Source organism: Garra rufa, chromosome 23 (genome assembly GCF_049309525.1).
Source record: "Garra rufa chromosome 23, GarRuf1.0, whole genome shotgun sequence".
Lineage (NCBI taxonomy): Eukaryota > Metazoa > Chordata > Actinopteri > Cypriniformes > Cyprinidae > Garra > Garra rufa.
The window spans coordinates 35,657,902-35,682,040 of NC_133383.1; the positions used below are offsets into that span (position 1 = coordinate 35,657,902).

The 24,139-nt window shown below is 35.0% G+C and overlaps 1 protein-coding gene across 2 annotated transcripts; it reads right to left on the reverse strand.

The window, feature by feature from the left end:
* Window positions 1-144: 144 nt before the first annotated feature.
* atp6v0a2a (ATPase H+ transporting V0 subunit a2a) lies at window positions 145-21,811 on the reverse strand. 2 transcript variants are annotated; one of them, XM_073829337.1, is made up of 21 exons: window positions 21,592-21,811; window positions 21,132-21,331; window positions 18,569-18,647; window positions 18,141-18,238; window positions 15,524-15,661; window positions 12,868-12,965; window positions 12,628-12,754; window positions 12,307-12,389; window positions 9,926-10,019; window positions 9,529-9,741; window positions 8,526-8,676; window positions 8,158-8,297; window positions 7,853-8,010; window positions 6,695-6,785; window positions 6,436-6,554; window positions 4,873-5,083; window positions 4,643-4,762; window positions 3,560-3,658; window positions 3,349-3,466; window positions 3,049-3,220; window positions 145-1,024 (listed from the first exon to the last, which is right to left on the reverse strand). In XM_073829337.1, exons 2-21 carry the CDS (start codon window positions 21,246-21,248, stop codon window positions 922-924), a joined length of 2,529 nt encoding a protein of 842 aa, XP_073685438.1. In that variant the 5' UTR covers window positions 21,249-21,331; window positions 21,592-21,811; the 3' UTR covers window positions 145-921. The 2 variants fall into 2 exon arrangements, with proteins under 2 accessions (XP_073685438.1, XP_073685437.1); XM_073829336.1 differs by having other exon boundaries at window positions 4,625-4,762.
* Window positions 21,812-24,139: the final 2,328 nt, after the last annotated feature.

Below are 24,139 nucleotides of genomic sequence, written 5' to 3' on the forward strand. Positions count from 1 at the left end.
CGAAGTTAAATATATCTATTAATGGATCCGTCCTGAGGATCTACAGAATGACCTACTTAACGGATTCTATTTAAATAAATCCTTCATAAGACGAATGATGTATTAACGTATTAAAGAAATGGTCTTGGTCTTACAAAATTACTATAAACACCACTCTGCACTATTTATATAATAATAGCTTGTTTATAAGTGACTGAAACACAAATGTAAATGTACAGTGTTGATGAAAAACATACCGCAAACAAAATTGTAACGTTAACCCATTGTAGCCTACATTTGCCAGTTCTTAAACCATGAACACATGTTTTGAAAAATATGAATTAAGTATTGTCTTAGAATTCATTTTGAGCAAAACAAACTGAAATGCTACCCTGGAAAACTGCTTTACACACTAAACACTGTAAATTATGCTTTAATATAACATTGGAAATTATATTTATTTGGCATTGTTCATTGCACAGTGTAGCATTACCTACACCGTAGTTCACCTGCAAAGTTATTTTTTCTAAGACCTAGCTAAAGCAAGCAAAATGACATTTCAGTGTAGCATACAAAACTGTACATTGAAAAATAGTTATGGCACTTTGAAAATCGATATGACAGCAAATGCTTATGAAGGTGCAATACCAAATACAAGTCATATCTCTGAAGATAGGTATAATAACAGGACTTTGTTGACAATCTTTGAATGACAGCACATGATGGAACCACAGGTGATAATCCTGCACCTGAAACATCTGATATGGATTGGTGCAAATAGGGCTGTCAAGGTTTGCGTACTTGATCCGACCGTGACCACGTTTTGCAGTGCAGTGCGAGAAAGTTTTTTTCCTAGTAAACTTCTGGGTCATTGTCCAGCACCCAAAGGTCAGTAAGTCACAATAAGCTACAGTGTCCTGTTCAAAGTGTTGTGGGTTACAGTCAGAGTAACCCGTCCTGCTCAAAGACAGAGGGCAACAGGGAGAAGTCAAAAGGGGCAAATTTGACTCCTGTTCCACTGTAGAATTTGTTCTGAAATTCCACCCTAAAAAAAAGAAAAGAAGATTTTCAACAGAAGGAATAGGAAAAAAGAAAATGTTTTATTGATTTACATTATAACAACATTTTAAAATTCTCATTTGAATTTCAAATGTAACTGAAAACATTAACTTAAAATTATGGCTGCATACAGTTGAAGTCAAAGGTTTACATACATCTTGCAGAATCTGCAAAATGTTAATTATTTTACCAAAACAAGAGGGATGATATAAAATGCTACTGTACTGACCTGAATAAGATATGTCATATAAAAGATGTTTACATTTACAGTAGTACACAACAGAATTTATAAAAAATGACCCTGTTCAAAAGTTTACATACACTTGATTCTTTTGTTACCTAATGATACACAGTTGTGTTGTTTTTTGTTTTTTTGGTTACTGATAGTTGTTCATAAGTCCCTTGTTTGTCCTGAACAGCTAAACTGCCTGCTGTTCTTCAGAAAAATCCTTCAGGTCCCACTAATTCAAGTTTTTCAGCATTTTTGTGTATTTGACTGTATGATTTTGCGATCTGTCTTTTCACACCAAGGACAACTGAGGGACTCATATGCAACTGTTACAGAAGGTTCAAACACTTACTGATCAGAAGGAAAAACAATACATTAAGAGCCAGGGGTGCAAACTTTTTAATGGAATGATTATTTTTTATATTTACAATTTTTATATTTTTTGCCTAAATATCATATTTTTTATTTTCCTTTAGTACCGCCCTTCAGAAGCTACAGAAGATACTTAGATGTTTCCCAGAAGACAAAATAAGTTAAATTTACTCTGTTTAAATTCAGAAAGTTTTCACCCCCCATCACTTTATGCATAGTTTTTCTTTCTGAAGCATCAGTGAGCATTTGAATCTTCTGTAATAGTTGCATGAGTCCCTCAGTTGTCCTCAGTCTGAAAAGATGCATTTCAAAAATTACAGTCATTGTTGGAAAGGGTTCAAATACACACAAATGGTGAAAAAACAAATAATTTGTGTAATTTCTGAAGAACAGCGGGCAGTTTAACTGTTCACGACAAACAAGGGTCTCATGAAAAACTATCACTAAACAACAACAACAACAACAACAAAAAACACAGTATTAAGAATCAAGTGTATGTAAACTTTTGTACAGGATAATTTTTCTTATAAATTTAATTATTATTTTCTCTTGTGGACTAAAAATCTTTTATGTGAAATTTCTTATTCAGGTCAGTACAAAATAAAAAATAACATGCATTTTGTATGATCCCTCATATTTTAGTAAAATAATTAACATTTTGCAGGTTCTCCATGGTGTATGTAAACTTTTGACTTCAACTGTAACACTTTCACAAGAGAACAGAAAAGTAGTAAGAACATTGTCAAAATAGTCTATGTAACATTAGTGGTTAAGCCTTAATTTTTTCAAGCTACGAGAATATTTTTTGAGTGCAAGAAAACTAAAATAATGACTTTATTTTATGGTACTGTCAATAAAGTCACTATTTTTGTTTTCTTTGCACACAAAAATTATTCTCGTAGCTTCAAAAAAGGCTAAACCACTGATGTCTCATGGACTATTTTAATGACATTTAATGACTACCTTTCTGGGCCTTGAATGTGTCAGTTGCATTGCCGTCTATGCAAGGCCAGAAAGCTCTTGGATTTCAAAAATATCGTAATTTGTGTTCTGAAGATGAACAAAGGTCCTACAAGTTTGGAACGACATGAGGGTGAGTAATTAAAGACAGAATTTTCATGTTTGGGTGAACTATTTTTTTGTAAGAAATCCCCTGATTGGGGGATTTAAGCTGCTGACACTAGGCAACCACAACCATCAACACTTGGAGGCTTGTTACAAACACAAGATGTTTTCAGGATAAACATTGACGATTATGCAGAAATTGTAATCACGATTAAAAATATTTAATATTAAAACAATTAAAAGTATTCTAAAAAGATAAATATGTAGTCTATTTCAGAAAACTTTTTTAATTTAATTCCATTTCTGATAATTAAACCTGGCCTTATCTGAAGCCCTGTTCTCACCAGTGAAGACGCAATGCGTGGAGGAAAGCGGACAGACCCTCCATAACCAGGAGAATGGAGACAGTGAGCACAGCAAAGACACTGAACACGGGCACAAGCAAAAGCACGCCCAGTCTGGAGCTCATCCTCAGACCCAGACGCATCACCATCCCCCACAGTACCTCTGACAGCTCTAAGATAAACACACATACAACAACAAATGCATAAATAGTCTAGAAAACAGATTCATATGCCCATGATGCAATGACACGTGTGGGTATTTTGATGTGTTTTCTCTTGAATGCATAGCTAGACACTCACGGGCGTGGGCGAGACTCAGGGCCCAGAGACGCAAGTAGGAGGCCGTGTTGGAAATGCAGCCCAAACAGTACTCAATGGTGTGAATTGCTTGATGCAGGAAGACGTCTCCGAAATCAAACTGCCAGTGAACAAACATGCAGTTAGTGACATTATTACAAGATAAGACATTGCGTTTTAATGGCGATTTAATGTAAGATAGGTCAACTTGAACCTCCTGAGGCCCTCCTGAGTCGCTTAGTCCCTCCTCTTCATCGTGGACTACAGATGGTGACAGATCTTCTTCACTCACACGCCGAACTCTCTCGTAGCCCTACACACAAAGTAATATGATGTAGCATCTTTGCCTCTTTAACCAGTCCATCATACATCAATACATCAATACATCAGCATATACAGTTGAAGTCAAAAGTATACATACACCTTGCAGAATCTGCAAAATGTTGTGGGATCATACAGAATGCATGTTATTTTTTTATTTAGTGCTGACCTGAATAAGATATTTCACATATTGGCATTTACATATAGTCCACTAGTAAAAATGTCCCCATTCTAAAGTTTACATACACTTGATTCTTAATCCTGTGGTTTTACTGGAATGATCCAGCAATGTTTTTTGTTTAGTAATAGTTGTTCATGAGTCCCTTGTTTGTCCTGAACAGTTAAACTGCCTGCTGTTCTTCAGAAAAAGCTTTCAGATCCCACAAATTCTTTGGTTTTTCAGCATTTTTTCCAACAATGACTATATGACTTTGAGTTATATCTTTTCACACTGAGGACAACTGAGGGACTCAAATGCAACTATTACAGAAGGTTCAAATGCTCACTGATGCTTCAGAAGAAAAAAATATGTATTAAGAGCCAGGGGTGAAAACTTTTGAACAGAATAAAGATGTGCACGTTTCTTATTTTGCTTAAATATCATACATTGTTTTTCATTTAGTACTGCCCTTCAGAAGCTACAGACGATGCTTATATGTTTACCAGAAAACAAAATAAGTGAAATTTGTCCTGATCTTCATATTCAAAAAAGTTTTCACCCCCGGCTCTTAATGCATCCGTCAGCATTTGAACCTTCTGTAATAGTTGCATGAGTTTTTCACATTCAGTTGTCCTCAGTGTGAAAAGATGTATCTCAAAATCATACAGTCATTTAATGGAAAGATTTCAAATACACAAAAATGCAGAAAAACGTTTTTGTGCTGTTTTAAATCTCAGCTAGTAGGACCAAACAGACCATGAATGTACCATGTGACATCAGATACAAACACATACATACACAAGAACACAGACACACCCTGTGGACCCCCAGGCTCTTCCCGCCATGATGCAGCCAGTACAGGTACAGAGGTTTCCCGAATAACAGCACTGGCACCGACAGCAGAGCCACCACCAAAAGAAACACCTGCAGTCCCATCTGTTACAAGAAGATTAACACAAATGCAGACATCAGGCAGATTGAAAGAAGTGCTCACAATTGTGTGCACAGATGCATACACACACACACACACACACACACACACACACCTGGCCGGGGTAAAGGGGTGCAGAGGCGTTATCCTGCATTAGGAACATGTTGATAAAGTGGATGAGAATGCTCGGAGCCAGCTGTGAGTCTCGCACTGAGAACGCCAGCCATTTGTAAAAGATCATGAAGACCAAATACCCAAAGAGACAAAGTAGAAAGAGTAGCTCAGGAAGAAAGAGAAGATAGATCTTAAACTTCTGTCGGAAGTGCCTGTAAATACACAGAGAGGAAAAGAGCAAAGAGAGAATTTAGTGAATATAAGAGCAAAGAAAGCTGAATGAGTAGAGTATTTGTGTAACAACTGATGTTTTATGTGCTTATTATCGCTTTTTTATGATAAGGACCTTTTCTGAAAATATGAAAGTAGTCTTAAATTAATTTAATTCTAAAATTAAATAGCATTTTAAATCATCACTGAACTGAACTTAAATTATCACAAGTATTGAAGCCAAAGCAAATGATTAAGAAATTATATGAAAAGTTTTTTTTTTATAACACTATATGCACTTTGGGTGTTAGTTTTTTACTGTTAATCACGATTAATCTCATGATTTATGACCAGGTTTTTTAAGCAGAACGAATAATTAATAATATGTAAATTTAGTAAATGTTACAATTATTACATTAAACATATTTCATTTATAAACAAGTTAGTAATGATAATTTATTTTATTTTAACATTTTATTTACAAATAAATACATTTGTTAATAAAAATCTGTAAATTATCTTCAAACAAATGTACATACACAAATCAGTATTACTTCGACAGAACACACTATCAGTCAAAAGTTTTTGAACAGTTTGATTTTTAATGTTTTAAAGAAGACTTTTCTGCTCACCAAGCCTGCATTTATTTGATCCGAAGTACAGCAAAAACTGTAAAACTTTGAAATATTTTTACTATTTAAAATAGTTGTTTTCTATTTGAATATATTTTAAAATGTAATTTTATTGCTGTGATTTCAGAGCTGAATTTTTAGCATCATTACTCCAGTCTCATGATCCTTCAGAAATCATTCAGTCAATCAATGTACTGATTTGCTGCTCAAAAACATAAAAAATAAATGTTAACTAAAATAAAATTTTAAAAAGTAAAAAAAAAAAAACTTAAAAGTTTTGCTTTTACTTTTTGTTTCAGCTATTTCTCATTTAATTTATTTTAACATGATGTTCTAAAATAACTAAACAAAATAAAATATAAATAAAAACTATACAGAGTAGAAAGCAAAAACACAACACAACAATTACATTTCAAATGAATAGAAAGCATACAAATAAAAACGAATATAAAATATCAATAAAAATACACAACAAATTCACAATAAAAACAACGTAAAATATAAAGATAAAAACTAATGCAAAATATCAATAAAAACTATACTATAAAACAAAACAAAAAAAACTAAAACAGTATCTCAATTATACTAAAATACCACTGCTTTGTGGTCTTCGGACCCCAGTCTGAAAACCCCTTTGCAAAATGGCTTATTTGTGTTAATTAGTAACAGAACCTTTACCGTAACACACACACCAACACATAAATAAACTGATGCTCACTCACAAGTGGTTGAAGACACTGAGCACCACCCCGAAGCTCATGTGGATGACGCCAATGATGACAGACATCTTCATCTTGTAGGAGTTGAGGAAGGTCAGGCGATTCACGGCCATGTTCCAAATCTACAGGTTAATCAAACACGACAAATTAGAGCTCTGCAAACAATATCAGTGAATTACTTTGAGCAGTAATATATTATTTCAGGATGTGGTTTCCACCCACAGAAGGGTGCTTCATAAATCTTCAGAGAGCGTGTACTCACTGGATCAATGCCCAGTGGATACGGTCCAGAGAAAACACCGGAAATGTTGGGATCCAAGGTGAGTAAAGTATTCTTTTGTAGAGTGTCATTTCTGTGCCATAGTAAAAGGAGAAAAACAATATCATATGGCAAGCCGTTTTAGCCTAAAATATACTAAGCGTTAATATTTAACAATTGCATTTTTACTAGTAACAATTATAATTAGAGAGTTGTCCAATTCAATTCTTACTAGTAACAATTACAATTAGAGAGCTCTTTAAATCAATTGTTACTAGTAAGAACTATGGCAAGCCGTTTTAGCCTAAAATATACTAAGCGTTAATCGTCGTAATTGCATTTTTACTAGTAACAATTCGATTAGAGAGCTTTATATTTCAATTCTTACTAGTAACAATTCCAATTAGAGAGCTCTACAAATTAATTTTTACTCATATGTGTCCATTGACTTCCATTCATTTTTAATTACAGAGCTCTACAATTTAATTATTACTCGTAAGAATTACAATTAGAGAGCTCTAGAATTCAATTTTTACTAGTAAAAAAAACACATTAAAGATATGTTTAATTGCAGAGCTCTGTAATTGAATTAAAGAGATCTCTAATTCAGTTCTTACTAGTAACAATTGAATTAGAGAGCTCTCTAATCGGAATTATTATTGGTAAAAATTTACTAATTGTAATTGTTACTAGTAAGAATTCAATTGCAGAGCTCTGTAATTAAAAATAAATGGAAGTCAAAGGAGACACATATGACTAGTAAAAAATTAATTTGTAGAGCTCTCTAATTGGAATTGTTACTAGTAAGAATTTAATTAGAGAGCTCTCTAACTGGCATTGTTACTAGTAAAAAATAAATTAAAGAGCTCTCTAATTCAATTCTTACTAGTAAAAATGCAATTACGACAAGCAACACTTATTTTAGGCTAAAAAGGCTTGCCATAATATCATGCAATAATTTGTATGAATATTTTGGATCCCTAAATAAACTAAAAATGGAAATATAGCTGAAAACTGAAATGACGGGCCCAAGAACTATGATGGGGAAGCAATGGAATTAAGCAGGTGGATACAGAAAGTGGTTTAATGCCACACTTCCTGCTGCCAGCTGGTGACACTAAATCAGTGCTTGGGCCTTAAAAAGTGTGTTTTGTTTCCTACGTCCACTCCTGCTCTGTGAACATGGCCTTGACGCTCCAGGCTGAGCCAAAGATGTTGAGGGATTTGGAGAAACAGTCATTATAAATGAGTCCGGTGTATATGGAGAATAATCCCATCATCAGTATGATGTACCGCCCATCAAAAAAGGTCGTCCAGATCTGAACAGAGACATTTAACCAGAGACAACAAATGACATATTTGTACCGGTATTATCACAACAGCTCAATGCATGTTTGCATGTGTGTCAAACCAAAAGAAAAAGGCTAATTGGAATTAGTGTAATTCAATGTAGTTACAACTCTGACCTCATTTCCTGGTCGTCTCCGCTTGTGGTCCTTCTCAGTCAACACCATCCACAAAGCGAAGAGCGTCATGACTGAACCATGACCAAGATCTCCGAACATCACCGCAAACAGGAAGGGAAAGGTGATGATGGTGTAAGGAGCTGTGAGGGAATGAAAGAAAAATAAAAAAAACTAAATTCATTAACAACCTGAAAATCATGTATCCACAAAAATATTAAAGGGTTAGTTCACTCAAAAATGAAAAATGTTTCTTTTGCGCACAAAAATATTCTCGTAGCTTCATAACATGGCTATTGCTTTCATTCCCAGTGCAAGCCTTGTAGCTTCTCAAATAAGGCTGTAAATAGCCGTTGGTGTTCTGCACTTACCTGGGCTGGCCTCTCTGTAGTCGCCCACTCCATATGCTTCCACTATACTCTGGAAGCCTGAGGTAAACTTGTTGCTTCTCAAAAGTGTCGGTGGAGTGTCACTGCTTGGGATACGGTTTACGAAGGAAGGGACGGTGGCATCACCTTTTCTCTATCAAGAAAATTAAAAGAATAGATCACCCAAAAATGAAAATGTGCTTATAAAACCCACTCGCCCTCAGGCCATTTCTTCACTGGAACATATTTGGTTAAATTTTGCATTGCTCACCAATGGATTTTGTGGAGTAAATGGGTGCCATAAGAATCCAAAGAGTGTCCAAACAACATCAGAATACTCCACAAGTAATGCACACCACTCCAGTCTATCAATTAATGTCTTGTCAAGTAAAAAGCTTTGTGTTTGTAAGAAAACTAATTTATCACCAAAAGCGTTTTAACTTCAAACTGTTACTAAAATACTAGTACATGATCCATAATAATGCTGTTTCCAGTGAAAAGGTTCATCCCATATTGTCCTCTGACATCAAAAACTACTGACATATTTGTTTAGAACTGTTTTGGACTGTTTTCACTTGTAAACAGTGCTTAATCTGTGCATATTTCTCTCCTGATTCATAGACAGAAATTCATATTTTTCTCCTGATTTAAAGGTAAAAAAAAATTTTAAACATTGTTTTGCTTCACAAGACGTTAATTGATGGACAGCAGTGGATTACTTGTGGATTACTATTTTAATCAGCTGTTTGGACTCTCATTCTGACGGCACCCATTTACTGCAGGAGATCTATTGGTGAGCAAGTGATGTAATGCTGAATTTCACCAAATCTGTTCTAATGAAGAAGCAAACTCATCTACATCTTGGATGGCCCGAGAGTGAGTAAATTTCAGCAAATTTTCATTTTTAAAGATGCACATTAAATTGCTTAAAAGGCACTTAATTGCTACTCACACTACTAGGTTGGATAAAATCAGACTAGCGTGATATGAGAATGATTTTACTCACTGAGCCCTCCTCCAACGCTCCCCTCAGGTTTGCCAGGTCGCTGACCGGACACCACACTTCAGCGATGAGACATTTGTTGGTGACGTCGAAGCTGCAGAGGTTAAGGATGTGATAAATGGCTTTCATCTTCTTCACTTGCAGCACCCACGAGTGCGCTGACTCAGACGCCTTATGCAAGACCTGCTTCAAGTAATCCTCAGTGCGGTGCAAAACCTAATGTGCAAACATAACTTTATTAACACTTTAATTATGATGGAGCAGGATCAAATAATTATGCCAATCCTCCAGCGAATGCGATTACGTCAGCATTATTTTGCAGAGGACAAACCAGTAACAGAGGGTAATAATCAAACCCCTGAGGAGATGCTGAAGGCACTCGGGAAAGTAGATGACATACGTTTTGTAAGTCTTGAATGCGTGTCCTCAAGCTGTCCATCACATCGGCCCTTTCCTCATCTGTTTCAGGGTGGGGGTAGAGATGACAGTGGTAACTGCGAAAATCATAGATCAAAATCCAGTGTGATGAAGACAGACATAGGGTTAGATTACAGTGCCTTGCAAAAGTATTCATACCCCTTAATTTTTTTCTCATGTTTTGTTATGTTGCTGCATTATGTTTAACTGTTTTAAATTCCTTTTTTTTCCACATCAAATTCCAAACAGAATTGTCACAACTTCATATATATATATAAAACTTATATTTAATATATAAAACTTAATTCTTGTGTAACAAGATTTGCACATCAACATTTGCCAATTATCTGCCATTCTTCTCCTCACCTCTTTATCTCTCAAGCTCTGTCAGCTTGGACGGGGTGTAGATATATTTAGGTTTCTCCAGAAATATTTGATTGGGTTCAAGCCCAGTCTGTGGCTGGGCCACTCAATGACATTCACAAAGTTGTCTATAAGCCACTCTTACTGTATGCTTAGGGCCATTGTCCTGTTGGAAGGTGAACCTTTCATTAATGGGTTTTCATTAAGTCTATCTCAATATTTTGATTCACTGAGCATTTCTTCTACTCTAAAGAGTCCCTCAGTCCCTGCCGCTGAAAAACAGCCCCACAGCATGAAGCTGCTACCACCACACTGTACTTTTGAGATGGTGCTCTGCAGGTTCCTTCAAACATGATGCTAAGAATTGAGTTCCATGAGAGCAGAGAATCTTGTTTCTCACAGTCGAGGCTCCTTCAAGTGCCTTTGTGCAAATTCCAATTGTGTTTTCATGTGTCTTCACTGAGGAGAGTATTGAGTATTGCCACACCTCTATAAATCCCAGATTGGTGGAGTGTTACAATGATGTTTGTCCTTCTGTAGGTTTCTCCTATCTCCACACATAATCATGAGCTCAACTAGAGTGACCATCAGGTTTTTGGTCACCTGTCAAATCAAGGTCCTTCTCCATCAATTGCTCAGTTTGTCCAGAAGGCCAGCTCCAGGAAGAGTCTTAACTTTCATTAAGGGTAATGTAGACTATGTTCCTGCTGAAAAAAATGGCTAAAACCAGCCTAGGCTGGTTGGCTGGTTTTAGCTGGTAATAGCTGGTCAACAGGCTGGTTTTAGAGGGGTTTTGGCCACTTCCCCAGCCTAGCAAGGCTGATCAGTCTGGTCTTAGCTGGTCAGGCTGGGAGACCAGCTAAAACCAGCTACTTCCAGCTTAAACCAGCTAAGACCAGCCAACCAGCCTAGGCCTGTTTTTTAGCAATCTGAAATCTGCCAATGCTGATACCGATAGGAAAAAATATATAGGTAACCCTCTTGTATGGTACATAATATTAAATGAACAACTCCCTCTATCGTTTCTATAGTTAACTAACCAATTGTAAACACTGGCTAACTTTCCTGAGGTAAATGCAATGTTAACCGACATTGGTCGCAAGCTGTTTTATTTTACATCTTTCTTTTAGTTGAAATGCTGATTAAGCATGTACATGAAGAGATTCTGTGAATCTCCAATGCAGCAGAATTTTTTCTAAACTCGTTCCCAGATGTGTGGCTTGATGCAATCCTGTCTTTGAGCTTTACCTAACCCTAGCTGTTCCAGTTAAGGGTATGAATACTTATGCAATGGAATCATTTTCCATCAAGTTTTGTTTTGTAAATTTGCAAAGATAGTAAAAAACATTTTTGCTTTGCCATTATGCTGTGCGGAGTGTAGATTGATGTGGGAAAAAAGCAGTTCAACATAACAAAATGTGAAAAAAATGAAGGGGAATGAATACTTTTGCAAGGCACTGTGAGTTATAGCACGAAGCAAACCTGAATGAACATCAGAAGATAAGTTCCAAGATACAGCACAACTTACTGAAATGAATCATGTTTCATGTACATGCTTAATCAGCATTTCAACTAAAAGAAAGATGTAAAATAAAACCAGTGTCGGTTAACATTGCATTTACCTCAGGAAAGTTAGCCAGTGTTTACAATTGGTTAGTTAACTATAAAAACAATAGAGGGAGTTGTTCATTTTAACCTCTAATATTATGTACCATACAAGAGGGTTACCTATATATTTTTTCCTATCGGTATCAGCATTGACAGATTTCATTCAGAATAATCAGGTATCATTATCGGCTGAGAAATGTAGTAACGGTGCATCGTCGATAATAAAAAATAGATCCAAAAGGAGGCAAAAGGTGGATTCCTTTATTCAAACATACATACTGTCTGATGCACGTGTACAAAGAGCAACAATTAACAAATCGTGCAGAAAGTATGAGTGTTAAAGTGTGTGAACGGTGCCTAAAAATGTGAAATAAAAAGAAGGCTTTTACTCACCAGTCACAAATTTTTTGAACCTTCTGTCCAATCTGGTCCCCCCAGAAAGAGATGAGGAACACTACATTCTTACTGATCTCCCCCTGAAGCACATAAACACGAGACAGAGCCTCCGTAAGCAAATGTTTAATCACTCTGAATACATTAGCACGCTCTAGCTGTGGCAGACGGGCATGATCTAAAACTGTGAAACAAACACAGAGGCGTGTTCACACCATGCAGCATATTCTGTTAACCCAAACTATTTGACTATAACTACAGCCATTGAAAAGCACTTTGTTTTGGATCTCAGCGTCCTCATTTACACACAAGTTTGCGTACCGTGTCAAGATCGGCCAGGCTCTCGTCCACCTCTGCGTAGCTGAGGATGGTGTAACCTTTACAGACCCGCCAGAGCATGCGCTCGAACGCCTCCACCTTCACCCGCTGAATCAACCCTGAGATAAACCTGAAACACAGCGAGACAAACATCACACACACACAAAACACAATCACAATCGATCGGTTTAAAAGATGTAAGATCTCCGCTGTGTGTAGAGTGAGAGGGTCTTTGTGACTCACCCGAGTTTGGCGCCCAGTCTCTGCATGCTGGTGCAGCCTGTCGCTGATTCAGTCTCCAGAGACGGGAACTCCTCATACTGAGGGCCCAGGGCTTCATGCTGAACACACACATCCATGTTCACATATTCAGTTAAGACTTAAATATCTGCCTTAAACAGAAGGTTTGTTTTAATATTACTTAATAATATGTGATTGACGAATTTACACTGCCAGTCAAAAGTTTTTGAACAGTACATTTTTTAATGTTTTTAAATAAGGCTTTTCTCCTTACCAAGCCTGCATTTATTTGACTTAAAATACAGCAAATATAAATAGAATATTGTGAAATATTTTTACTATTTAAAATAACTGCTTTCTATTTGAATATATTTTAAAATGTAATTTATTTCTGTGATCAAATCTTAGTCTTCAGTGTCACATTATCCTTCAGAAATCATTCTAATATGCTAATTTGCTGTTCAAGAACCATTTTTTTATTAGTTGAGTAAATCTTTTTCATTTGTACATTAGTACATTTTTACTTTAGTTGAGTAAATTATAGATATTGATACTTTTATTTAGCAAGGATGCCTTAAATTGATTAAAAGAGATGATAAAGACATTTATAATGTTACAAAAGAGTTCTCTTTTAGATAAATACAGTTCTTCTGAACTTTCTATTCATCAAAGAAACTTGAAAAAATTCTACTCAGCTGTTTTCAACATAATAATAAATGTTTTTTGAGCAAATCAGAATAGTAGAATGATTTCTGAAGGATCATGTGACTGGAGTTATGATGCTAAAAATTCAGCTTTGAAATCACAGGAATAAATTACATTTTAAAATATATTCAGATAGAAAACAGACATTTTAAATAGTAAAAATATTTCAAAATGTTACTGTTCTTGCTGTACTTTGGATCAAATAAATGCAGGCTTGGTGAGCAGAAGAGAGGTATTTAATAAAACATTAAAAATCTTACTGTCTAAAAGCTTTTGACTGGTAGTGTATACGATAAATCAATTAATCAGGCACAATCTGGCCATTTTAAATTATTAGTATTGGCTGATAAATGTGTCCACTTGACTAATTAACATAATTAATGATTGTGTTCATTCCAAAATGTAAAAACAGTTATGTGTCAACAAATAATATATATTATTTGTTTTTCAAAATTTGTATGCATATACAAATTAAAATAAGAAAATATTTTTTTATTTTTTATTTTTTTATTGTAAAAAATCTTATATAAGAATTATATTATATTATATTATATTATATTTCTTTTTTTAAATATCAGCAATTTTTGCTAAACTCATTTGCTTTTAAATTGCATTATATCATATTTTATATAATTTTGTAAAATATTTATATACTGTGTAAAAAATAATTATAGTTACTTAATTTAAATATGCTAAGCAAATTTTGTGCATCTCATGTACTTTTAACAATCTATATTATGTATTAACTAAAATAATTTAAATATTTTAGTTTATACTATTTCCAAATTTTAGCTATTTCTGTCCAAATTGTTTTCAAATTGTATTATTATTATTACATTTTAGTCAATTTTGTAAACATAAAGTATTGTGTAAAAAAAATCAGTATTTTACACAGTTATTAAAAAAATAATAAAGTTCTAAATTGTAGCCATTTTTGTTCAGCTTATTTGCTTTGAATTTAAATTAAAATTAATTGTATTTACATTCATATATCAAATATGTCAAATATTAACGATATTAAAATATTGTAGAAAATACACCATTTTCAATTACTTACTAAAATAACTAAGCAATTTTTTTAACATTTAATTTGCTGTTAATACAATTTATTGGATATCTGACATGCCACTTTACAGATAATGGAACCATCACTGGTTATTAATATTAATAATTCTGTTTGCAATTATGACAAAGATAGGATTCGAGAAAATGGGGCTTGTTTCTCCATTATAAACATTATAAATCTCATATGACTCTCAGCATACCAAAGCTTTGATGTGTTTGCTCATAAAACTCTCACAATAACAGGAGTTCAAGGCCTAGTCCACATGTACACAGGTATTTTTATAAAGGAGTTTTTCCTCTTTATGGTATGAAGTGCTGTCAAAGGGTGCCAAACCAACATTTGGCGATATAACCCTAAACGTAAAGCCATGGTGGCCAGTCAGAATCCTGAAAAAAGTGCGCACTCCAACGTCAAAAGCAAAAACAATAGAAACCATCACAGAAGTTTCCACTACAAAAACCAGTACAAACCATTAACTTTTACCCATTATAACCATTAAAAATGCTTTTCTTTAGTGTGTTTTTGGACATTTTCCAATAGGATTTAGTGGTTTTAACAAGCCACCAATAGAAGGTGACCAATTACCAGTAGAAACCCACAGGGTCCATTAAAGTTTCCATTAAAACCAATACAAGTCCCATTATAACCAGTAAAACCATTACAAATTCTGTAATGGTGTCTATTGTTTTTTTTCAGCAGGGCGTAACAGGAGATTCTGAAAGTCTTCACCCTGGCAGGAGTTTTCAAAAAGGTTGGTTTCAGTGACCTGATACTGCGTTTGTGTGTGAACGAATGGCCAAATCGCATATAAAAAGCTGCAGTTTTAAAAATACCCATAGTCCCTACACGTCACATAGGGCACATTAACACTGGTAAATGGAGACTCACCCTGGAGCGGCTGTGCATGAACGTGCGTGTGATTCTCAGCATGTGAGTGTACTCCGTCAGTTCCAGCAGGTTCCGCTGGAGCTTCTCTTTATTCTTGGCCACCTCGCTGAGCTCCACCTCCAGCCTCTGCAGTTGCTCCTGACAACAGCCATCCATCAGTGATGTTAAAACACATCATACTTTCACATTCAATATTTATAAATGCCTTCAAAACGAGACACACACCAGTCAATAAAACTCAGCACCCAAAACGATACTTAACACTTTAAAAAGGTCATGAGTTATCATGAACGCACTACTATAAAGCAAACAGCAGAAAGCCACACATGATGAATCTGCCATGCATAATCAATTCCCCCATTCACAGAAAGCTTTCTCTCCCACATTGTATACAATCAATCACTCTAGGCAACTCGATACGGTCAATTACCAATGCTGGGTCTTGACGCTGAGAACCGGAGCTCTCATATACAATCAATTACCACAAACCGCTGAACACATGGCCATTAAGCCAAAAATATACACACTGTAATTGAATAAAACTGCATGGGAGAGAATTTTGTTTTCGTTTAGGGGTCTATAACCTTCAATACCCTTTACACACAAACATCTGTTATTAAATGATGTAATACTTGCTGTGATCAATTACACAATACACACCATTTTTCAAGTTCAAGTCCACTGATGTTAATCTATTCTCCTTTTGACTGGCAATCAAACTCCCTGCGAAGGGTCAATTGACCATATGCTCGGATTACTTCCTTGTTTTAGACAAGCCAGCTAAGTAATTTCCGGTCAACTGTACTGTGCCGTAATAGGAGTGTACTTTGCTCGTTTTCTCTACATAATCCATTCACAATCAAAGAAAAGTTTTGTTTGTCTAAGTGGACCAAACGTCCATGTATACCATTTCAAGAATGACAAACGCCAGTTTAAAAAAATGTGCGAGTAAATCGGCTAAATATTCGCAAGTCATTGCTATGATTGACAGTAATAACCGGACGAAATATCTGACAAGCTGATGTAAAAAAAGAGCAGTGCATTAAATGATTCAGACTAAATTCAGACTAACAAAACTACAGCAGTAACACGTTTGTGTTGGTTAATTATAGGCTATTTAATAGCTTTTACAGTTCAAGATAAAGCTTAAAAGATGTAGTTATTAAATTATATAAAATATTTTGTTATTATTAGTTTATTAGTTATGATTATTAAATATTTCTAATTCATATCGATTCATATTAAGTGCATTATTTAATTCTTATACTATTAATATTTAACTTATTTAATTTGTAGTGAACTATACAAGTATTTAAATAATTCACACATAGGCTGTTTGTGTCTGAGCTTATTTATTTATTTAAATGACTTTCTGCACTTTCTATACTATATACTTCAGTGAGGTAAAAGTACTACAATTTATTATACTAGTCATTTTATGATCAATCGAAAAGCAAGACGTCTTGAAAAAATGAGGGAGTTGCAGCCAATGATTAATCCTCTGCTGCCATCTTCTGGTTATATGGGTAATTTCATTTCATTTTCATCTTAAAAAGACGTTGTTTTCCATAAAAAGATGGAAAAAAAAATTTTTTCCACGTCGACTTTATGAATAAAAAGTGAATCTTTGAAGCGAATTTTATTGCACAGCTGTAGAGTTGAAAAATAAAGGCTTTAACATATTACAAGATTTAAAAAATGTGTTCATGACTATGAAAGAATCAAGAATGCGATTAAGTTGTCCTTGAAGAGAAGTATCGCTAGCTAGCTAACGTTAGCCTAAACACGTTATGATAGTGTTTAGCGGTCAGCATTTAATGTACAAAACTATGCACAAAAACACTCTCCTGGGATTACCAGGCTAAGCATTTAAATTATATGTTGTTAAATTACATGAAACTTTTTGTTGTTATTCTGTCTCTCACTGCTCAAATAAACTTAACATTCAAATTATAGACTGATCATTTTTTTGTCAGTGGGCAAACGTACAAAATCAGCAGGGGATCAAATAATTTTTTCCCTCACTGTACTCGAAAACAAAAAAAACGTCAGCACTGTTTGCAAAAACTGAATTGGTGTATAGAGCTACCGCAAAAACGTAAGTTAAAAAAACAATATTCTGAAGATGGCTGCATACTTGTTTCCCTGATGCACAGTGTTTGTAGTGTAGCAATGTATGAAGCACAACACACAAAGAAGTCATTTTTAAACCAAGCAGCTTTCTGTTGGTCAATGCGGTGAATCCATGTGAATCTCTGTCTGAAAAAATTTCACCCCTCAAGCTAAATTCCTGTTTGCGTGAATCTCTTTTAAAAAGGCTGGATTTTGCCGGTGAAAATTCTCCAAAACACAGTAAATGTAACGACACCTTAAAAGTGTATATAATGCTGTAATGCTGAGTGTTTTGGGTGGTTTTTGGGTGATACTTTGAGTGCTTGTTAGGCTGTTTCTATGAGGTTGCTGTGGTGTTCTGGGTGGTTATCATATTTAATTTTGCTTAAGAGAACTCACTCCCAAGACTGAGTTCTCAAGTATTTATGGAAACTATAAAAAGTCTGTTTGACACATTGACCTTGTCAACTAAAATAGCCATCATCAGTATTATCTCAGCACCTACCATGATCTCTAAGACATTTTTGGGTGCAGGAGCAACAGGAGGGATTTCAGCCTCTGGCACTGCAATGGTAGCCTTCCTAATTTCCCTCAGCAGATAGCCTATAGGTGACAGAAACAAAGAAATTGAGTTTTAAACATTCATTCAAAAGCATATAAAAACATTAAATGTTTTTAGAGGAGCTTAAAAATTCAATCACATCAAAAGAGCTAAATTCAGTCTGTTCTCGTTTACAAAAATAGTCTGTTCTGTGCCTGTTTATTATGTTACTTCAGCAAAACTGCATTGTAACTATGCTATTTTTGATTCTAACTTTGCAGTAGCATAATAGTTAGCACCATTACAGACAGATTTCAAAGTTTAAAGATCCTCAGCAGGAGAGGTTGAGGCTTGACCTAAAAGTCTTACAGTGTTCAATAAAGATCTCTTACCTAGAATCCTCTCCATCTCCTCACATCTCTTGATCTCACTGACGAAGCGGCGTTGGAAGGAGCTGACGCTGGGGTTGAGCTGGAACAGGTCATCAGATTATGACTTACGTTTGACACAACAACATATTACAATCGAGAGACAACAAGACATTGCATTACATTAACTAAATGAAATCTCGTCATTGTTGAGATTTCAGCACTGCATGATAATCAGGATTTGCTGATTAACAGAAGTTAATTTCCCCATGTAAAACTGACAGACAGCTTTGTCATTGCAGTGAATGAGGAATAGAGCATACAAAAAGGACAAAAATCAACATAAATTCATCATAACACTGGTTAATACGGCTAATGCACCGTAATTAAAGTCTACTGATGTCACACAATAGTTTTGTGTTCCACTTCAGTGAGCTTTTAACCCAACCAGAGCCACTGAGTCAGAGTCAAAAGAGGGATACGTTCAAAAAAAATTACAGTTGAGGTCAAAAGTTTTCATACACCTTGCAGAATCTGCAAAATGTTAATTATTTTACCAAAATATAGAGGGATCATACAAAAAAATACAAAAAGATATTTCACATAAAGGATGTTTACATGTAGTCCACAAGAGAAAATAACAGTTGAATTCATAAAAATTACCCTGTGCAAAAGTTTACATACACCTGAATGATCCACAGATGTGTTTTTTGTTTTTGCGTTCTTCTTTAGTGATAGTTGTTCATGAGTTCCTTGTTTGTCCTGAACAGTTAAACTGCCCGCTGTTCTTTAGAAAAATTCTTCAGGTCCCACAAATTCTTTGGTTTTTCTGCATTTTTGTGTATTTGATCCCTTTCCAACAATGACTGTTTGATTTTGAGATCCATCTTTTCACACTGAGGACAACTGAGGGACACATATGCAACTATTACAGAAGGTTCAAATACTCACTGATGCTTCAGAAGGAAAAACTATGCTTTAAGAGGGTGAAAACTTTTTGAATTTGAACATTAGGGTAAATTTTTACTTTTTTTGTCTTCTGGGTAAAATGTAAGTATCTTCTGTAGCTTCTGAAAGGCGGTACTAAATGAAAAAAATTATATTTAGGCAAAATAAGAAAAATGTACACATCTTCATTCTGTTCAAAAGTTATCAACCCCCAGCTCTTAATGCATCGCGTTTCCTTCTGGAGCATCAGTGAGTGTTTGAACCTTCTGTAATAGTTGCATATGTCCCCTAGTTGTCCTCAGTGTAAAAAGATGAATCTCAAAACCATACAGTCATTGTTGCAAAGGATTCAAATACACACAAATGCTGAAAAACCAAAGAATTTGTGGGACCTGAAGGATTTTTCTAAAGAATAGCAGGCAGTTTAACTGGTTCAGGGCAAACAATGTGTTCATGAACGACTATCACTAAACAAAAGAAAAACACAGCTGTGGATCATTCAGGTAAACACAGTATTAAGAATCAAGTGTATGTAAACTTTTGAACATGGTCATTTTTATAAATTCAACTATTACTTTCTCTTGTAAACATCCTTTATGTGAAATATCTTATACAGGTCAGTACTAAATAAAAAATAACATGGATTTTGTATGATCCCTATTATTTTGGTAAAATAATTAACATTTTGCACATTCTACAAGGTGTATGTAAACTTTTGACCTGAAAACCAAGGTTAAGTATGATATTTTTTTAGCTTTTCATTTTTTAAATTATATTAAATTATATTTTCCAATTTTAGTTTTAGTTTAGTTTAAAGTTTACAATTTCTACATAATCTTGGTTTGCATTTATTTCAGTTTCAGTGTAGCTAACTTTAGAACTTGAACATAAACTTTTTTTATTTCAATGTGTTGCCAAGGCAACATTTCTAATTATTATTTAAATTTTTCAACTTATATTTTATTTTATTTTATTCTAGCTTCACTTGATAATTTTAAATATTTTTAATTAACAAAAACAACACTTGTTAGGACCTGTACCTGGTCACCATTCAAATGCATGCATAATAAAAGAATTTGCAAAATTTAATTTAAAAAAGTCAGCTACCCTTACTGACGCCAACCAAACATTAGGTCACACACACATATGTGACCAACACAAAGCCTACATGTAGTTGTTAATGAGAGTAAAACAACCTCAGGGTGAATAGAAAACAGGCTTTTAAGCAGACTTGCTCTATTTTTTCAGCAAGTAATTGATCCAGCTCAGTGTTAACCAGGACATTAACCTGGCTTACATACATCATCAGCCTCCCTGTGTGACCAGGCCGAAATGTGCACACTTACACATGCCATTCAACACGCATTTAATTAAATCCGTTTCACACCAATAAGCGACACTTCCCATGCAGCAAACAAACATGGGTTGCCAAGTAATGTCGACAATGAACGGTCAATTTACTCCAATCTGTTTGTTGTGAGAATTCAAGCTGTGGCTCAAAATCTACCTAGACAGCATTTTTGGGGCATCAGGTGCGCGCAGCATCGCAGATTCGGAATGCATCTGAGATGCCCTAGAAATGCTGTCTAGCTAGGTAGCTCACTAGGATTTGATACACAGCCGTTGAGTCCAAACTTACATCTCGAAATTCGACTAGTCCCATTTCTCCCAGTTCGCTGATGCAGTCGTACGCCGAACCGGACTGCAGGAACAGCTGCGCCAAGCACATCTCCTCACTCCGAAAGCCCGAGCCCATCTTCTCTCTCCTCTCTCTCGGCCACCTTGATCACTCAATCCGCCTCTGGCCTTTCCGATTCACTTTAATACAGCAAGACCAACCTGCCGCAAGCGTCAAGTGTTCAACACAAATATTCAATCTCAATACATTTCCATTATAATAAGTTGACTTGTTAGCGCGCAGTCAGAATTATTGAAGATTTCATGTCTCATTGAGCCGGGACGAGATTAAACTGTACCGAAAACCATTAACCTATAAATGCTATTTTTAGCAACCTAGTCAATACTCTCAGCATTACCATGCAAATTATGTAAATGCTACAAATTAAACTGCAGATGTAACAGTATTTATAGTGTCTTACCTAGCTGGCTGGACAATAATAATCGATAGGCGTCTGTACCTTTAATTGCCGTCTTGCCATTGAAACGACAGAAATAACGCAAGAGATTAAAGGCGACTGAAGGGATGTTGCCAAACGAACAACTAAACGCTATCCGGTGTTAAAAAGGTACGCATACAATAAAGGCTTGGTGTTTAAATGAAGCGCATAATAAAAAGATCACTCCCGAAAAGCACAAACCCTGCCGGTGTACAGATTGCGCCCAAGGGTTGCCAAGTACTTCGTTAACAAATCCCCCTTCTTCGATTTAAGAAAACACATTTTAAACTTGGGGAAAGAAGTATATAAATTGTAAAAATATAACAGCACAAATATTTGATTTTAATATTAAATTAAATAAATACAACTAAAGAAATCGATATGAATTAAATAAATGTATACAAATAAACGAAAAAATATGTATATTTGACACCTTATTTCATTACTTTTATGTCAACATTTCATGATGTATTTATTAATTTTATTTTATATATATATAAATATATATTTTTATTTAGTCTGTTAAACCACTCCATTCCATTATGTGGAACTACATTTAATAAAATTATAATGATTTAATTATGTAATTCCAGCATATTCATAATCTGGAATAACAAGAACAGATATATCGACAATATCCATAATGAACCAATGGCTTGCAACTATATTATGTTTTAAGACTATGTTGCACTGGCTGTTTTACAATTTGTAAAATAAATCAATAAAAAGGCACATTTAAATGCTATATATTTGTTCGAATTTGCAATAACATATCATACATGATAAATCTTAAACATCTTCATTGCTTTGTAAACCAGTGTGTCAAGAGGGGTTTTCCTGCAACCAAATCTGGCAACCACATCATCATTTAATATATTCTGTGCCGTATTCTTCCAGACCAGGGGCAGGCCATCTGCCTGTCCTTTGTTTAAATGCCTGAAAATTAGAAGATTTATAGGACAAAACAAGTCCTTGTTAACAGTTTTCAATAAACATCAACTTAGAACAAGTTATAGTAGATACAATGAGATTGTAATGGTCCTGATGTGACAGTGACGTCGTGTAACCCACTAGCCTCCACCACCTCACTGTGTAGTACATTTATATAGTGCACCACAATTTGACTTACTTTTTTAGGCTCCAGGTAAATGTTCTTTTCAAAGCAAATGCAGATACTCAGAAAAAAGGCCAAAATGTAATGAAAAAGTGCACCCAAAAGTAATGTTTCTTTAAACTACATGCAGTATAACACCTCACAGGATTGATGAATGTGACCCAGCCCTAATCACTTAATAATAATACAAAATAATAACTATAGAAATGATATTTTATAAAGACACATATTAAGATGAAAAATTCATTATGTTTACTTAAAATCTTGATTGAAAGCGTTTTCAGGTCATAATGGTTTAGCTAACAAAACAGATTTGTGAACCAATCATAAAGCGGAGATGAATATATCCAGAGTAGCATGAACGTTAAAATGAATAGCACATAGAACATACAGAAGTAGAAACAGAGACATATATAAGTGAGGGTCATTTTTTAGGATTTTTTTACCCTAGCAAAGTCTCTGAGAACCTCACATATTGCACTTCTGGAGACTCCAGTTAGGTTGCAGTTCTGGAAAATGTTTACACCTAATTCTTCAACTTAATTCTTAATTCTTTTGCAGTTAACATGTGTCTTCTCTTCTCCCGACCTTGCTGACCCAATAAGCATTTCGCTGTCCAATGGTCATGCCTTAACTCTGCAAATTCTAGTACGTAGAACTTCATGTAGCATTTAATAATTTTTAAATTCCGTTTTTTAGCTAATTTTATCAGTAAAAGAAAATGTGCCTAATAGTTATGCTTACCTGAATGTAAGGATTTTTTTTTAACTTCCAGCCTTCATGGACAATTATACAGGGTGGGCCATTTATATGGATACACCTTAATAAAATGGGAATGGTTGGTGATATTAACGTCCTGTTTGTGGCACATTAGTATATGTGAGGGGGCAAACTTTTCAAGATGGGTGGTGACCATGGTGGCCATTTTGAAGTCAGCCATCTTGGATCCAACTTTTGTTTTTTCAATAGGAAGAGGGTCATTTGACACATCAAACTTATTGGGAATTTCACAAGAAAAACAATGGTGTGCTTGGTAACTTTATTCTTTCATGAGTTATTTACAAGTTACTGACCACTTATAAAATGTGTTCAATGTGCTGCCCATTGTGTTGGATTGTCAATGCAACCCTCTTCTCCCACTCTTCACACACTGATAGCAACACCGCAGGAGAAATGCCAGCACAGGCTTCCAGTATCCGTAATTTCAGGTGCTGCACATCTCGTATCTTCACACCATAGACAACTGCCTTCAGATGACCCCAAAGATATAAATATATATGGCCCACCCTGTATATCACTTAAACATGATTAAATACAAAATTAATCATAGTTATTAAGATTGAAGTGGTTTGAAATTGGCAAAATGTGCTTGAAAAAAAATGACCAGAATAATAAATGTGCCTAATAATCATGCAC

Coding starts and splice junctions, on each gene's coding strand:
- atp6v0a2a (XM_073829336.1), bottom strand. CDS start 21,248: ATGGGCTCGGGCTTTCGGAGTGAGGAGATGTGCTTGGCGCAGCTGTTC. Junction 18,239..18,568: donor GGAGATGGAGAGGATTCTAG/GTAAGAGATCTT, acceptor TGTCACCTATAG/GCTATCTGCTGAGGGAAATT. Junction 3,221..3,348: donor CCTGAGTCTCGCCCACGCCC/GTGAGTGTCTAG, acceptor TGTTTATCTTAG/AGCTGTCAGAGGTACTGTGG.